The 18463-nt window shown below is 47.1% G+C and overlaps 2 protein-coding genes across 3 annotated transcripts in view; both read left to right on the top strand.

The window, feature by feature from the left end:
- atp6ap1a (ATPase H+ transporting accessory protein 1a) overlaps window positions 1-18463 on the top strand; it is a 49478-nt gene continuing 31015 nt past the window's right edge. The window contains exon 1 of one of the 2 annotated variants that reach the window (XM_041845875.2): window positions 1-213. In XM_041845875.2, the coding sequence (XP_041701809.2) occupies window positions 83-213 (131 nt within the window). In that variant the 5' untranslated portion in view covers window positions 1-82. The remainder of the gene's footprint in view (window positions 214-18463) is intronic. The other variant, XM_041845874.2, reaches the window with a different exon arrangement.
- LOC123481837 lies at window positions 1404-2853 on the top strand. Its single transcript, XM_045207067.1, has 2 exons — window positions 1404-2490; window positions 2713-2853. The coding sequence occupies exon 1, from the start codon at window positions 1426-1428 to the stop codon at window positions 2437-2439; it is 1014 nt and encodes a 337-aa protein (XP_045063002.1). The 5' UTR covers window positions 1404-1425; the 3' UTR covers window positions 2440-2490; window positions 2713-2853.

The following is an 18463-nucleotide window of genomic DNA, read 5'->3' as shown; positions in this document are numbered from 1 at the left end:
GTCTGCTACTCAAACGCGCCCAGTGAGACGTGATCTGCTGTCGACGGGTACATCGTCATTCCCAGTAGTGATCCGGAGGAAGATGGTTGCTGAGCAGAGGATTAGGATGATGTCTGGTCGGTTCTGTGTGGCGGTATTTCTAGCCGTGTTGTGCACCTTCTCCTCCGGGAAATGTGACGAACAAGTGCCGCTGATGCTGTGGACGAGTGAAGGGTAAGGGCCGTGTGTGTTGTTGGTTTTGGTCTCTGATATGGGGTTGCGAGGGGTTGACATCTTGTCATTCATACTCATAGTGGGGATCTTCATGTTGTCCTAACGTATTTGCTTGCTCGATACCTAGCTAACTACGTTATATCGTGGCAATTTCATCTGTGAAGCCACTAGCCAGTAAGAAATGTACTTTTATGTTGGCCATTTGAGATGTAGTTAGCTTAGGTCAGAGGACATTGTCAATGTCCTCATCGCATCGAGCTAGCAAGACGTTTACCTAGCTAGCCACCTGAAGTTATTAACGTTAGCCACCTGATCTGTTTTCAAGGCTGTAAACAATATTTCGTCTCCAATGTTTATTGAAAACAATACATTTGCACAATGAGCACTTGGTGTCTTTCAAATACATTGTTACAGTTGTTGGTTGGCAAGCAAGCAGATTATTTTCTTCATATTAGCATAGACGTGACATCATCAGTCACACTGCGTCTCCCAAGCGGTTAGCCGAAACCACGCCCCGTTTATCTTAGGGGCGTTTTCCAGCCTAAAAAAACCCACGTCATTGGCCAACAACATGAGAGCGGTGATTGGATAGATTCAGCCAACAACATGAGAGCGGTGATTGGATAGATTCAGCCAACAACATGAGAGCGGTGATTGGATGGATTCAGCCAACAACATGAGAGCGGTGATTGGATGGATTCAGAGAGCTGCAACATACGGTCATCTGCGCGCACAGAGCGAGTGCGCAAGCGTCTCCCACCTCATCTGAGAAGAATGAATGCCAATATCGCTACAGCTAGGTAAGATGCCAGTCATTAACGTATAAAATAGCTTAAATATGAGTTTTTATGTATGGTTAATGTTTTATTTTCACTAGTGATTGTTACTTTCAGTCATGATTCTCATCTTGCTGGTCTCAGTTTTCAGGGCCTGTGCCAATGTGAGAGAAAACACTCATAATTATCCACAATTGAAGGTTAGCACAATTGAAAGTTAAGACACATTTCTTATTGATTTAATTAATGTAATGAATTCATGATTAAAAATAACTAGTTATCTGTTATTTTAGTGACCTATGTAGTTGTCAGTGAACATCACTGTTGACTACATGTATTTTTTTTATTCATGGAGTTGATTACCTCCTGGGTACAGGTTCCTATGAGGAGAGGCCCACACATGGACCAGTTGATTACCTCCTGGTTACAGGTCCCTATGAGGAGAGGCCCACACATGGACCAGTTGATTACCTCCCGGGTACAGGTCCCTATGAGGAGAGGCCCACACATGGACCAGTTGATTACCTCCTGGGTACAGGTCCCTATGAGGAGAGGCCCACACATGGACCAGTTGATTACCTCCTGGGTACAGGTCCCTATGAGGAGAGGCCCACACATGGACCAGTTGATTACCTCCTGGGTACAGGTCCCTATGAGGAGAGGCCCACACATGGACCAGTTGATTACCTCCTGGTTACAGGTCCCTATGAGGAGAGGCCCACACATGGACCAGTTGATTACCTCCTGGTTACAGGTCCCTATGAGGAGAGGCCCACACATGGACCAGTTGATTACCTCCCGGGTACAGGTCCCTATGAGGAGAGGCCCACACATGGACCAGTTGATTACCTCCTGGGTACAGGTCCCTATGAGGAGAGGCCCACACATGGACCAGTTGATTACCTCCTGGGTACAGGTCCCTATGAGGAGAGGCCCACACATGGACCAGTTGATTACCTCCTGGGTACAGGTCCCTATGAGGAGAGGCCCACACATGGACCAGTTGATTACCTCCTGGTTACAGGTCCCTATGAGGAGAGGCCCACACATGGACCAGTTGATTACCTCCTGGTTACAGGTCCCTATGAGGAGAGGCCCACACATGGACCAGTTGATTACCTCCTGGGTACAGGTCCCTATGAGGAGAGGCCCACACATGGACCAGTTGATTACCTCCTGGGTACAGGTTCCTATGAGGAGAGGCCCACACATGGACCAGTTGATTACCTCCTGGGTACAGGTCCCTATGAGGAGAGGCCCACACATGGACCAGTTGATTACCTCCTGGTTACAGGTCCCTATGAGGAGAGGCCCACACAGGGACCAGTTGATTACCTCCTGGGTACAGGTTCCTATCACACAAATGGGCCACTGTGCTTTTGAGGCCTCCTTTCCAATGGCAGCCGAAGGAGTAAGTCAGTTTAGAGGCTACAGAAGACATGAGTCATGAGTCACTTGGAGGGTCACAAACCCAAGTAAAGGATAGCGTGTGCTTTTTAAGGTAAGCAACACTGGAATGTCACACACTGTCTCTCTCTCTCTCTCTCACACACATACACACACACACACACACATACACACACACACACACATACACACACACACACACACAAACTACTTGTTTGTTTAGTATCTTGCTATTTACCGTCTCCTACCCGATCCCAGTAAATCGTTTTTCTGTTTTGTAGAAATGAGAAGAATAAACTCCATATATTTTGTTCAGGCTCATTATAGGTGTCAACTCAATGTGGCCGTCAGATCCCAAACAGCCAATGACAGAAGACTGTCCAAGAACACCTGCTGCGAGGCAAAGATTACCTCTAGAGATCCAGGCTCTGTCGTAGCCGGCCGCGACCGGGAGACCCATGGGGCGGTGCACAATTGGCCCAGCGTCGTCCAGGGTAGGGGAGGGAATGGCTGGCAGGGATGTTGGTAGAGCGTGACGTTTGCAACACCAGGGTTGTGGGTTCGATTCCCACGGGGGGCCAGTATGAAAAAATAAAAAATAATAATGTATGCACTCACTAACTGTAAGTCACTCTGGATAAGAGCGTCTGCTAAATGACTAAAATGTAAATGTAAAAATGTACTCTGCTGACATGTGCCAACAAGACAGGAAGATTGAGCAGGTGGGTCAGTGATTCATGTCTAATAAGCCTGGTTGGTTAATCCAGTTATCCCCTCTTTGTTCTCTGACTCAACTTGACACAATTCTGTGTGTGATTGGTCCCAGGAGCAAAGACCCTCATCTTCCAGAATATTTGGTTGTTGTGTGCATGTACAATGTACACAACCACAACATGTCTGTGGCAGACACCCTCAGGCACAAGGATGTGAGGGCCAAAGCCATAAAGACACTGACCCAGCTCTTTGAAGGTATTTCTATGTTTATTTTTATTTATTTGTAAAAACCTGTTTTCGCTTTGTCATTATGGGGTATTGTGTGTAGATTGATGAGGAAAATGTTTTATTTAATCCATTTTAGAATAAGGCTGTAATGTAACAATGTGGAAAAATTCAAGGGGTCTGAATACTTTACGAATGGTGTGTATGTATCAGTCAAAGGTTTGGAAACACCTTCTCATTCAAGGGTTTTTCTTTATTTTTACTATTTTCTACATTGTAGAATAATAGTGAAGACATCAAAACTATGAAATAACACATATGGAATCATGTAGTAACCAAAAAAGTGCTAAACAAATCGAAATATTTGAGATTCTTCAAATAGCCACCCTTTGCCTTGATGACAGCTTTGCACACTCTTGGCATTCTCTCAACCAGCTTCACCTGGAATGCTTTTCCAACAGTCTTGAATTAGTTCCCACATATGCTTAGCACTTGTTGGCTGCTTTTCCTTCACTCTGCCGTCCGACTCATCCCAAACCATCTCAATTGGGTTGAGGTCAGGGGATTGTGGAGGCCAGGTCATCTGATGCAGCACTCCATCACTCTCCTTCTTGGTAAAATAGCCCTTACACAGCCTGGAGGTGTTGGGTCATTGTCCTGTTGAAAAACAAATGATAGTCCCACTAAGCCCAAACCAGATGGGATGGCGTATCGCTGCAGAATGCTGTGGTAGCCATGCTGGTTAAGTGTGCCTTGAATTCTAAATAAATCACAGACAGTGTCACCAGCAAAGCACCCCCACACCATCACACCTCCTCCTCCATGCTTTACGGTGGGAACCACACGTGGAGATGATCCGTTCACCTACTCTGCGTCTCACAAAGACACGGCGGTTCGAACCAAAAATCTCAAATTTGGACTCATCAGACCAAAGGACACATTTCCACCGGTCTAATGTCCATTGCTCGTGTTTCTTGGCCCAAGCAGGTCTCTTCTTCTTATTGGTGTCCTTTAGTAGTGGTTTATTTGCAGCAATTTGATCATGAAGGCCTGATTCACACAGTTACCTATGAACAGTTGATGTTGAGATGTGTCTGTGACTTGAACTCTGTGAAGCATTTATTTGGGCTGCAATTTCTGATGCTGGTAACTCTAATGAACTTATCCTCTGCAGCAGAGGTAACTCTGGGTCTTCCTTTCCTGTGGCGGTCCTCATGAGAGCCAGTTTCATCATAGTACTTGATGGTTTTTGCGACTGCATTTGAAGAAACTTTCAAAGTTCTTGAACTTTTCCGTATTGACTGACTTTCATGTCTTAAAGTAATGATGGACTGTCGTTTCTCTTTGCTTATTTGAACTGTTCTTGCCATAATATGGACTTGGTCTTTTACCAAATAGGGATATCTTCTTTTTACTCCCCCTACCTTGTCACAACACAACTGATAGGCTCAAACGCATTAAGAAGGAAAGAAGAAGGAAAGAAATTCCACAAATTAACTTTTAACAAGGCACACCTGTTAATTGAAATGCATTCCAGGTGACTACCTCATGAAGCTGGTTGAGAGAATGCCAAGGGTGTGCAAAGCTGTCATCAAGGCAAAGGGTGGCTACTTTGAAGAATCTCAAATATAAAATATATTTTGATTTGTTTAACACTTATTTGGTTACTACATGATTCCATATGTGTTATTTCATAATTTTTATGTCTTCACTATTATTCTACAATGTAAAAATACAGATAAAACCTTGAATGAGTAGGTGTGTCCAAACTTTTGACTGCTAAAAACAATTTTTGTCGACTAATTGGGGTCAGCCCTACTCAAATTCATTGGAATTATATTGTTTGTCTGGAAGAGTGCATGCATCATTTAACTCAAATCCATTTCAAATAAAATGTTATTGGTCGCATACACATATTTAGCAGATGTTATCGTGGGTGTAGCAAAATGCTTTTATTCCTAGCTCCAACGGTACAGTAATATCTAGCAATACAAAACAAAATACGCAAATCCAAAAAATAATGAAGAAATATTAAATATGAATGATACTGTTTGTCTCCGTGTCTTTAAGTTCCCCTCTCATCTATGTCATGTGTTTATCTAACAGATTCGCCTGATTCGCCTGACCTGGTGGAAGACATTCTAAAGGGTTTCAGCTCCTCGACTACAGTGAGGCCCTGGTAGCAATGGCCAAACAACACAGAACAATGAAAGCAAATCCATTAAGGCTGGTGTCTGCAATGCATTGCTTCGGCAAAGCCCATGTCAGCCCCAGACCATTATTCCTCCTCCAACAAACTTTACAGTTGACACTATTGCATTTGACAATTTGAATGCACAGAGATACCGTGACGAGGTCCTGAGGCCCATTGTCGTGCCATTCATCCACTGCCATCACCTCATATTTCAGCATGATAATGCACGGCCCCATGTCGCAATGATCTTTACACAATTCCTGGAATCTGAAAATGTCCCAGTTCTTCCATGGCCTGCATACCCACCAGATCTGTCACCTATTGAGCATGTTTGGGATGCTCTGGATCGACTTGTATGCCAACGTGTTCCAGTTCCCGCCAATATCCAGCAACTTCGCACAGCCATTGAAGAGGAGTGGGACAACATTCCACAGGCCACAATCAACAGCCTGATCAACTCTATGCGAAGGAGATGTGTCGCGCTGCATGAGGCAAATGGTGGTCACATCAGATACTGACTGGTTTTCTGATCCACGCCCCTACTTAAAAAAAAAAAAGGTATCCGTGAACAACAGATGCGTATCTGTATTCCCAGTCATGTGAAATCCATAAATTAGGACCTAATGAATTTATTTCAATCGACTGATTTCTTTATATGAACTTTAACTAAGTAAAATCTTTGAAATTGTTGCATGTTGCGTTTATTTTTGTTCAGTGTACTTAAAGTAACTAGAAATATTCAAATGTGTATGTAATATATATATATATATATATATATATATATATATATATATATATATATATATTCATTCATTCTGGTGGCCCAACGCCCTAACAAGACACTTTATGTTGGTGTTTCCTTTATTTGAGCAGTTACCTGTTCCTCTAGGCAGGGTTTTAAAGGGATACTTCACCAAAATGAAGTACCTATTTACATGTTGGTTTCTTATGAACAAGGAGAGACCTATGGTCCTATGGTTAGCCACTGCCACCAACAGTTAATATAATATACCGTTAGCATACTCTAAATGTCATGACCAAGTAGTCTTAAACTTCAAATAAAAATCACCCTGGTCATGGGCCTAAACCATGTGAATACATGAAAAATAGAAGGAAATTAGCTTTAAAACTGTTTTTCATGTTTTCACATGGCTTAGGCCCATGACCAGGGTGATTTTATTTTAATTTTTAATTTTAAATCATAGATTAGGTGTGTTCAGGATTCTGACATTTACGATAGGAAATCTCACTCCAAGCAATCGTAAAGTTGGCAGCCCTGGTTATATGTTAAATCTTGTAAACCTAAATACAGTTTAAAAGTCACACAATAGAGAGTACATCATCATTGCTCTATGTATCACTGACTCTGGGTAAACTAGAGACTCTGGGGAAACTAGAGACTCTGGGTAAACTAGAGACTCTGGGGAAACTAGAGACTCTGGGTAAACTAGAGACTCTGGGGAAACTAGAGACTGGGTAAACTAGAGACTCTGGGGAAACTAGAGACTCTGGGGAAACTAGAGACTCTGGGGAAACTAGAGACTCTGGGGAAACTAGAGACTGGGTAAACTAGAGACTGGGTAAACTAGAGACTGGGTAAACTAGAGACTCTGGTAAACTAGAGACTCTGGGGAAACTAGAGACTCTGGGGAAACTAGAGACTCTGGGTAAACTAGAGACTCTGTGTAAACTAGAGACTCTGGGGAAACTAGAGACTCTGGGTAAACTAGAGACTCTGGGGAAACTAGAGACTCTGGGTAAACTAGAGACTGGGTAAACTAGAGACTCTGGGGAAACTAGAGACTCTGGGGAAACTAGAGACTGGGTAAACTAGAGACTCTGGGTAAACTAGAGACTCTGGGTAAACTAGAGACTGGGTAAACTAGAGACTCTGGGTAAACTAGAGACTCTGGGGAAACTAGAGACTCTGGGGAAACTAGAGACTCTGGGGAAACTAGAGACTCTGGGGAAACTAGAGACTCTGGGGAAACTAGAGACTGGGGAAACTAGAGACTCTGGGGAAACTAGAGACTGGGTAAACTAGAGACTCTGGGGAAACTAGAGACTCTGGGGAAACTAGAGACTCTGGGGAAACTAGAGACTCTGGGGAAACTAGAGACTGGGGAAACTAGAGACTGGGGAAACTAGAGACTCTGGGGAAACTAGAGACTGGGGAAACTAGAGACTGGGTAAACTAGAGACTGGGGAAACTAGAGACTCTGGGTAAACTAGAGACTCTGGGGAAACTAGAGACTCTGGGGAAACTAGAGACTCTGGGGAAACTAGAGACTCTGGGGAAACTAGAGACTCTGGGGAAACTAGAGACTCTGGGGAAACTAGAGACTGGGTAAACTAGAGACTGGGTAAACTAGAGACTCTGGGGAAACTAGAGACTGGGTAAACTAGAGACTGGGTAAACTAGAGACTGGGTAAACTAGAGACTCTGGTAAACTAGAGACTCTGGGGAAACTAGAGACTCTGGGGAAACTAGAGACTCTGGGGAAACTAGAGACTCTGTGTAAACTAGAGACTCTGGGGAAACTAGAGACTCTGGGGAAACTAGAGACTCTGGGGAAACTAGAGACTCTGGGGAAACTAGAGACTCTGGGGAAACTAGAGACTCTGGGGAAACTAGAGACTCTGGGTAAACTAGAGACTCTGGGGAAACTAGAGACTCTGGGTAAACTAGAGACTGGGTAAACTATAGACTCTGGGGAAACTAGAGACTGGGGAAACTAGAGACTGGGTAAACTAGAGACTGGGTAAACTAGAGACTCTGGGGAAACTAGAGACTCTGGGGAAACTAGAGACTCTGGGTAAACTAGAGACTCTGGGGAAACTAGAGACTCTGGGGAAACTAGAGACTCTGGGGAAACTAGAGACTCTGGGGAAACTAGAGACTCTGGGGAAACTAGAGACTCTGGGGAAACTAGAGACTCTGGGGAAACTAGAGACTCTGGGTAAACTAGAGACTGGGTAAACTAGAGACTCTGGGGAAACTAGAGACTCTGGGGAAACTAGAGACTCTGGGGAAACTAGAGACTGGGGAAACTAGAGACTCTGGGGAAACTAGAGACTGGGGAAACTAGAGACTGGGTAAACTAGAGACTGGGTAAACTAGAGACTCTGGGTAAACTAGAGACTCTGGGTAAACTAGAGACTCTGGGTAAACTAGAGACTCTGGGTAAACTAGAGACTCTGTGTAAACTAGAGACTCTGGGGAAACTAGAGACTCTGGGGAAACTAGAGACTCTGGGGAAACTAGAGACTCTGGGGAAACTAGAGACTCTGGGGAAACTAGAGACTCTGGGGAAACTAGAGACTCTGGGGAAACTAGAGACTGGGTAAACTAGAGACTGGGTAAACTAGAGACTCTGTGTAAACTAGAGACTCTGTGTAAACTAGAGACTCTGGGTAAACTAGAGACTCTGGGTAAACTAGAGACTCTGGGGAAACTAGAGACTGGGGAAACTAGAGACTCTGGGTAAACTAGAGACTCTGGGGAAACTAGAGACTGGGGAAACTAGAGACTCTGGGGAAACTAGAGACTCTGGGGAAACTAGAGACTCTGGGGAAACTAGAGACTGGGGAAACTAGAGACTCTGGGTAAACTAGAGACTCTGGGGAAACTAGAGACTCTGGGGAAACTAGAGACTGGGTAAACTAGAGACTCTGGGGAAACTAGAGACTCTGGGGAAACTAGAGACTCTGGGGAAACTAGAGACTCTGGGTAAACTAGAGACTGGCTAACACCGCTATCCTTTTATGTTTCTTTTTTGATGAACATTTCAAATCAAATTGTATTTGTCACATGCGCTGAATACAACAGGTGTAGACCTTACAGTGAAATGCTTACTTACAAGCCCTTAACCAACAGTGCAGTTTTAAGGGGGGGACAATGCAAATAGTCCAAGTAACCATTTGATTAGCTGTTCAGAAGTCTTATGGCTTGGGGGTAGAAGCTGTTAAGAAGCTTTTTGGACCTAGACTTGGCGCTCTGGTACCGCTTGCCGTGCGGTAGCAGAGAGAAGTGTCTATGACTAGGGTGGCTGGAGTCTTTTTGACAATTTTTAGTGCCTTCCTCTGACACCGCCTGGTATAGAGGTCCTGGATGGCAGGAAGCTTGGCCCCAGTGATGTACTGGGCCGTACGCACTACCCTCTGTAGCGCCTTGCGGTCGGATGCCAAGCAGATGCCATATCAGGCAGTGATGCAACCAGTCAGGATGCTCTCGATGGTGCAGCTGTGGAACATTTTGAGGATCTGAGGACCCATGCCAAATCTTTTCAGTCTCCTGAGGGGGAATAGGCTTTGTCGTGCCCTCTTCACGACTGTCTTGGTGTTTTTGGACCATGATAGTTTGTTGGTGATGTGGACACCAAGGAACTTGAAGCTCTCAACCTGCTCCACTACAGCCCCGTCGATGAGAATGGGGGCGTGCTCGGTGCTCCTTTTCCTGTAGTCCACAATCATCTCCTTTGTCTTGATCACATTGAGGAAGAGGTTGTTATCCTGGCACCACACTGCCAGGTCTCTGACCTCCTCCCTATAGGCTGTCTCATCGTTGTCGGTGATCAGGCCTACCACTGTTGTGTCGTCGGCAAACTTAATGATGGTGTTGGAGTAGATGATGGTGTTGGAGTCCCCCGAGCCGACTGGGTGAAATATCTGCCGACGTGCCCTTGAGCAAGGCACTTAACCCTAATTGCTCCTGTAAGTCGCTCTGGATAAGAGCGTCTGCTAAAATGACTAATATGTAATATGAGTAGTGCCTGGCCATGCAGTCATGGGTGAACAGGGAGTACAGGAGGGGACTGAGCACGCACCCCTGAGGGGCCCCCGTGTTGAGGATCAGCGTGGCAGATGTGTTGTTACCTACCCTTACCACCTGGGGGCGGCCCGTCAGGAAGTCCAGGATCCAGTTGCAGAGGGAGGTGTTTAGTCTCAGGGTCCTTAGCTTAGTGATGAGTTTTGAGGGCACTATGGTGTTGAATGCTGAGCTGTAGTCAATGAATAGCATTCTCACGTAGGTGTTTCTTTTGTCCAGGTGGGAAAGGGCAGTGTGGAGCGCAATAGAGATTGCATCATCTGTGGATCTGTTGGGGTGGTATGCAAATTGGAGTGGGTCTAGGGTTTCTGGGATAATGGTGTTGATGTGAGCCATGACCAGCCTTTCAAAGCATTTCATGGCTACAGACGTGAGTGCTACGGGTCTGTAGGCATTTAGACAGGTTACCTTGGTGTTCTTGGGCACAGGGACTATGGTGGTCTGCTTGAAACATGTTGGTATTACAGACTCAGTCAGGAACAGGTTGAAAATGTCAGTGAAGACACTTACCAGTTTGTCAGCGCATGCTCAGAGTAAACGTGGTCCTCTGTAGCTCAGCTGGTAGAGCACGGCGCTTGTAACGCCAAGGTAGTGGGTTCGATCCCCGGGACCACCCATACACAAAAATGTATGCATGCATGACTGTAAGTCGCTTTGGATAAAAGCGTCTGCTAAATGGCTTATTATTATTATTATTATTATTATAAACGTCCTGGTAATCCGTCTGGCCCTGTTGTATAATCGTGAGAGAAATTGAACTAGATAGCCACCTAGATATTAACTAGCTATTTACTAACAAGGTTATGGGCTAGCTGACTTTTCTCAAAACGAACCTCATCATGCTAGCCTACACACAGCCAAATATCACTCCAGAAACGTCAAATAATTACCAATATTGATATGTTTTGTGGACATTTCACCCATCTTACTGCAGATTCTCTCAGGAGTCTCCAAAACATTAAATGACACAAAATACAATTTCATACACATGTCAAAACGGCCATAACTAGCTAAATATAGCTAGCTGGCTAAAGTTTGTCTCTACATTAACCTAAAGGACAGAGTGAAAATAATTATAGTTACTCCACAATGCTAACCTAAATGACAGAGTGACAAGAAGGAATACAGAGGTAGAAATTAATGCCCCAGGCAAGTAAAAAAATAAATAATTTAACAAAATAAAGTTGGACAAGAAGATTATAGATTTAAGTAAAACATATCACGCAAAAATCACAATATCAAACAATTAGGCTACTCCGGTCACAATTGGATCAAAGAGTCCTGTCCTCCCATTCTCTGCAGAGGGCATCGGAGAGTCCTGTCCTCCCATTCTCTGCAGAGGGCATCGGAGAGTCCTGTCCTCCCATTCTCTGCAGAGGGCATCGGAGTATAATTATTGTAGTCCTGCATTGTAGTCCTGCAGTCCCAAGATGCGTTTTTTTTTAGATCAAAGCGAGACACGTTATTTGCCCAATTATAGCACATTTTTGGTCAGCAATGAAGATCCTGGAAAGTCATGGTGCCACTGGGCTGTTGAGAGAGAAGCAGATAAAATAAGGATATTCAACAACTAGATAACCAGCCGAACGACATCATATGTTTTGATTCTCGCTAGTTAACTATGTAGCTAATAGCATTAATGTCATCGTCATGTCCCATGTCCTAAAATAACTTCCCGCTGGCGCTCAGGTAGAACCGCAAATGGCCGACACGCAGTTGATATGGGTGTGCATGAAACCAATGCTGCATGCTCCGGTTGTAAAAACGTCTCTCAAGCGCTCAAAATTGGCTAGGATTCTCCTCTATTCAATACTGGCCATTTAAGTCTGACTAAGTAAAAAATGTATTATAAAAATAGCCTAATTGACGAGTAACTCTTATGCTGTCTGGATCTCCCCTGAACACTGAATATTTTAACCTTATATAGAAACATCTTAGTTTGCTACCTCACCCACCTTATCCATTTGATCCCTGGTTCATTGAATTAGGGAATTATTTTATAAATATATACAGTGCATTCGGAAAGTATTCAGACCCCTTGACCTTTTCCACATTTTGTTACGTTACAGCCTTATTCTAAAATGGATAAAATAGTTTTCCTTCAATCTACACACAATACCCCATAATCAAATCAAATCAAATTGTATTGGTCACATGCGCCGAATACAACAGGTGCAGACATTACAGTGAAATGCTTACTTACAGCCCTTAACCAACAGTGCATTTATTTTAAACAAAAAAAGTAAAAATAAAACAACAACAAAAAAAGTGTTGAGAAAAAAAAGAGCAGAAGTAAAATAAAGTGACAGTAGGGAGGCTATATATACAGGGGGGTAACGGTGCAGAGTCAATGTGCGGGGGCACCGGCTAGTTGAGGTAGTTGAGGTAATATGTACATGTGGGTAGAGTTAAAGTGACTATGCATAAATACTTAACAGAGTAGCAGCAGCGTAAAAAGGATGGGGTGGCAAAAAAAAAAGTTTTTATAGATTTTTGCAAATGTATTAAAAATAAACTGAAATGTCACATTTTACATAAGTATTCAGACCCTTTACTCAGTACTTTGAAGGACCTTTGGCAGCGATTACAGCCTTGAGTCTTCAAGGTATGACGCTACAAGCTTGGCTCACCATCCATGTTAGAATAAGGCTCTAACCTAACAAAATGTGGAAAAAGTCAAGGGGTCTGAATACTTTCTGAAAGCTCTGTAAGTATTTAGTTGTAATTGTAATGTTGCAGGGAGTCCAGAGAGCTGCCACATTGTAATTATTATTATAGTTTTTTTAATCAGCTGCTCAACAGGACCTTGATAAGGTGACCGGTGTGTTTGAGCAGGGCTGGATAAAAATCCTGCACACCCAGTAGCTCTCCAGATGGAGGCTTGACGGACCACTTGTTTTAATCAGCAGCCCATCAGTGCAGTATTTTACTTTGTGGGGGGTTAAGTGCCTTGCTCAAGGGCACAACGGCAGGAGATCTAATACATGGGATCAGAGACCAACAGCCTTCCATTGACGTATTGCCAGTGATGATAATGAATTGTATTTCGTGAAGTGGTTCCTTTCATCATACAACACAATGTTCCGGAACAGAACCGTTATTTTAAAAGCAACCGGTTAATAACGTTGTTTTATGTTCCAGGCATCTGGTCCCACAACAAAACCTAACAAAACCCTAACTCTGTCATTCAGAAACATATTCCAGTGTCTGCCTGCAAGCTGGAAATCTTTCCCTGTGCTTGTTTAGGCTACCAGCCCCTCCCCCCTCTGAAGCAGAGGCTACTGTAGCCCCTCCCCCCTCTGAAGCAGAGGCTACTGTAGCCCCTCCCCCCTCTGAAGCAGAGGCTACTGTAGCCCCTCCCCCCTCTGAAGCAGAGGCTACCAGCCCCTCCCCCCTCTGAAGCATAGGCTACCAGCCCCTCCCCCCTCTGAGGCAGAGGCTTCCTGCCCCTCCCCCCTCTGAAGCAGAGGCTACCAGCCCCTCCCCCCTCTGAGGCAGAGGCTTCCCTGCCCCTCCCCCCTCTGAGGCAGAGGCTTCCTGCCCCTCCCCCCTCTGAGGCAGAGGCTTCCTGCCCCTCCCCCCTCTGAGGCAGAGGCTTCCTGCCCCTCCCCCCTCTGAGGCAGAGGCTTCCTGCCCCTCCCCCCTCTGAAGCAGAGGCTTCCTGCCCCTCCCCCCTCTGAAGCAGAGGCTTCCAGCCCCTCCCCCCTCTGAAGCAGAGGCTACCTGCCCCTCCCCCCTCTGAAGCAGAGGCTACCAGCCCCTCCCCCATTCTGAAGCAGAGGCTTCCTGCCCCTCCCCCTCTGGAAGCAGAGGCTACCAGCCCTCCCCTCTGAAGCAGAGGCTTCCTGCCCCCTCCTCTGGAAGCAAAGGCTACCAGCCCCTCCCCCTCTGAAGCAGAGGCTACCAGCCCCTTCCCCCTCTGAAGCAAAGGCTACCAGCCCCTCCCCCCTCTGAAGCAGAGGCTACCAGCCCCTCCCCCCTCTGAAGCAGAGGCTACCAGCCCCTCCCCCTCTGAAGCAGAGGCTACCAGCCCCTCCCCCCATTCTGAAGCAGAGGCTAACAGCCCCTCCCCCCTCTGAAGCAGAGGCTTCCTGCCCCTCCCCCCTCTGAAGCAGAGGCTACCAGCCCCCTCCCTCTGAAGCAGAGGCTACCAGCCCCCTCCCCCTCTGAAGCAGAGGCTACCAGCCCCTCCCCTCTGAAGCAGAGGCTACCAGCCCCTCCCCCTCTGAAGCAGAGGCTACCAGCCCCTCCCCCTCTGAAGCAGAGGCTACCAGCCCCCCCCCCCTCTGAAGCAGAGGCTACCAGCCCCCCCCCCCCTCCGAAGCAGAGGCTACCAGCCCCTCCCCCTCTGAAGCAGAGGCTACCAGCCCCCTCCCCCCTCTGAAGCAGAGGCTACCAGCCCCTCCCCATTCTGAAGCAGAGGCTACCAGCCCCTCCCCCATCTGAAGCAGAGGCTGCCCAGCCCTCCCCCTCTGAAGCAGAGGCTACCAGCCCCTCCCCCCTCTGAAGCAGAGGCTACCAGCCCCTCCCCCCTCTGAAGCAGAGGCTACCAGCCCCTCCCCCCTCTGAAGCAGAGGCTACCAGCCCCTCCCCCCTCTGTAGCAGAGGCTACCAGCCCCTCCCCATTCTGAAGCAGAGGCTACCAGCCCCTCCCCCCTCTGAAGCAGAGGCTTCCTGCCCCTCCCCCCTCTGAAGCAGAGGCTTCCTGCCCCCTCCCCCTCTGGAAGCAGAGGCTACCAGCCTCTCCCCTCTGAAGCAGAGGCTACCAGCCCCTCCCCCCTCTGAAGCAGAGGCTACCAGCCCCTCCCCCCTCTGAAGCAGAGGCTACTGTAGCCCCTCCCCCCTCTGAAGCAGAGGCTACTGTAGCCCCTCCCCCCTCTGAAGCAGAGGCTACTGTAGCCCCTCCCCCCTCTGAAGCAGAGGCTACTGTAGCCCCTCCCCCCTCTGAAGCAGAGGCTACTGTAGCCCCTCCCCCCTCTGAAGCAGAGGCTACTGTAGCCCCTCCCCCCTCTGAAGCAGAGGCTACCAGCCCCTCCCCCCTCTGAAGCAGAGGCTTCCTGCCCCTCCCCCCTCTGGAAGCAGAGGCTTCCTGCCCCTCCCCCCTCTGAAGCAGAGGCTTCCTGCTCCTCCCCCCTCTGAAGCAGAGGCTACCAGCCCTCCCCCTCTGAAGCAGAGGCTTCCTGCCCCTCCCCCCTCTGAAGCAGAGGCTACCAGCCCCTCCCCCTCTGAGGCAGAGGCTTCCTGCCCCTCCCCCATTCTGAAGCAGAGGCTTCCTGCCCCTCCCCCATTCTGAAGCAGAGGCTACTCTACTGACATTACAAGCTTCATTCAGAAGACGGGGAGATTTTTATTAGCTAGAGAAGAATGGATGTACTTTTTCAGAGCTAGTTAAGGATACTATAGGCCTAGTTATCATGTTGCACTTTGTATTTATTAACTACAAAAATATGTTTTTAGTTCTGGTGCCGCTCTGCCTACCCAACCTTGTTAGCTAGCTAGCTCAGAGGACATTCAACGTTCCTCCATAGAAGCCACTCCTCCTAGGTATAATTCTGTGGACCTAATTAATATAATGCCATAACAAGATGCCCAGTGCTTCAAGCCTCCTCCTCAACCCTCTCCTCAAACCTCTCTCGCTCTCTCCTCAACCCTCTCCTCAACCCTCTCCTCAACCTCCTCCTCAATCCTCTCTCGCTCTCTCCTCAACCCTCTCCTCAACCTCCTCCTCAACCCTCTCCTCAACCTCCTCCTCAATCTCTCCTCAACTCTCTCCTCAATCCTCTCTCGCTCTCTCCTCAACCCTCTCCTCAACCCTCTCCTCAACCTCCTCCTCAACCCTCTCCTCAACCCTCTCCTCAATTCTCTCCTCAATTCTCTCCTCAACTCTCTCCTCAACCCTCTCCTCAACCTCCTCCTCAATCTCTCCTCAACTCTCTCCTCAATCCTCTCTCGCTCTCTCCTCAACCCTCTCCTCAACCCTCTCCTCAACCTCCTCCTCAACCCTCTCCTCAACCCTCTCCTCAATTCTCTCCTCAACCCTCTCCTCAACTCTCTCCCGCAAAATGTCCGTTTCATCTTGCGCTATGGGCTACACTTGTCTGTCCATCACTCATGTAACCAACCAGCTTGGCTGCTCTATCCACACTGATTGGTCAAGTCATTTAATGAGCTAAATGTAAAAAACGGTTGATTTCACAGGTGAAAAAAGGAACGTAAAGGAAGAATCTAAACTGGTACTTTATTTTGGGTTCGATCCGGTTCTGAACTTTATTTTGCTGCTAGGAACAGAGGAACGAAATGAAAAAAAGTGGTTCTGTTCAGAACGAAACGATTGGAAAATAAATTAGTTCCAACCCCCAGCTGGGGAGTTTCTTTTAGGATAAAAATAAACAGAATAGTGCTAAGCACCAATGAAATACAACAGGTGGCGACCTTACCGTGAAATGCTCACAAACAAGCCCTTAACCTCTGCTTTCCACCAGACACTGGGAGATGAATTCACCTTCCAGCAGGACAATAACCTAAAGCAAAAGGCCAGATATACACTGGAGTTGCTGACCTAGAAGACAGTGAATGTTGCCTAGTTAGTTTTGACTTGAATCGGCTTGAAGGTATATGGCTTTAAAATGGCTGTCTAGCAATGATCAACAACCAGCTTGAAGAATTAAATAAATAATGGTGTTCAAAGCTCTTAGACTTACCTAGAAAGACTTTGATCTAATCGCTGCCAAATGTCATTCTAACATGTATTGACCCGGGGTGTGAATATTTATGTAAATTAGATATTTCTGTATTTCATTTTCAATAAATGTGCAAAACATTCTAAAAACGTTTTCACTGTAATTATGGGGTGTTGTGTGTAGATGGGTGAGATGTTTTATTTATTTAATCCATTTAGAATTCAGGCTGGAACACAACAACATGTGGAATAAGTCAAGGGGTATGAATACTTTCTGAAGGCAGTGTATTTTGACAACACTTGCAGAGCTGTCTAATGGGACAATAAATTGTAGCTGGTCATGTACATCGTCTCCTCTCTGCCCAGATACTGGTTCAGGCTAGGGCACAACATGGAGACGCTCGTCTCCTCTCTGCCCAGATACTGGTTCAGGCTAGGGCACAACATGGAGACGCTCGTCTCCTCTCTCTGCCCAGATACTGGTTCAGGCTAGGGCACAACATGGAGACGCTCGTCTCCTCTCTGCCCAGATACTGGTTCAGGCTAGGGCACAACATGGAGACGCTCGTCTCCTCTCTGCCCAGATACTGGTTCAGGCTAGGGCACAACATGGAGACGCTCGTCTCCTCTCTGCCCAGATACTGGTTCAGGCTAGGGCACAACATGGAGACGCTCGTCTCCTCTCTGCCCAGATACTGGTTCAGGCTAGGGCACAACATGGAGACGCTCGTCTCCTCTCTGCCCAGATACTGGTTCAGGCTAGGGCACAACATGGAGACGCTCGTCTCCTCTCTGCCCAGATACTGGTTCAGGCTAGGGCACAACATGGAGACGCTGCGTCTCCTCTCTGCCCAGATACTGGTTCAGGCTAGGGCACAACATGGAGACGCTCGTCTCCTCTCTGCCCAGATACTGGTTCAGGCTAGGGCACAACATGGAGACGCTCGTCTCCTCTCTGCCCAGATACTGGTTCAGGCTAGGGCACAACATGGAGACGCTCGTCTCCTCTCTGCCCAGATACTGGTTCAGGCTAGGGCACAACATGGAGACGCTCGTCTCCTCTCTGCCCAGATACTGGTTCAGGCTAGGGCACAACATGGAGACGCTCGTCTCCTCTCTGCCCAGATACTGGTTCAGGCTAGGGCACAACATGGAGACGCTCGTCTCCTCTCTGCCCAGATACTGGTTCAGGCTAGGGCACAACATGGAGACGCTCGTCTCCTCTCTGCCCAGATACTGGTTCAGGCTAGGGCACAACATGGAGACGCTCGTCTCCCTCTCTGCCCAGATACTGGTTCAGGCTAGGGCACAACATGGAGACGCTCGTCTCCTCTCTGCCCAGATACTGGTTCAGGCTAGGGCACAACATGGAGACGCTCGTCTCCTCTCTGCCCAGATACTGGTTCAGGCTAGGGCACAACATGGAG

This window comes from Coregonus clupeaformis, chromosome 24 (genome assembly GCF_020615455.1).
Source record: "Coregonus clupeaformis isolate EN_2021a chromosome 24, ASM2061545v1, whole genome shotgun sequence".
Lineage (NCBI taxonomy): Eukaryota > Metazoa > Chordata > Actinopteri > Salmoniformes > Salmonidae > Coregonus > Coregonus clupeaformis.
Note: the sequence above shows the minus strand (reverse complement) of the source record. Positions and strands in the feature narration are given on the sequence as shown.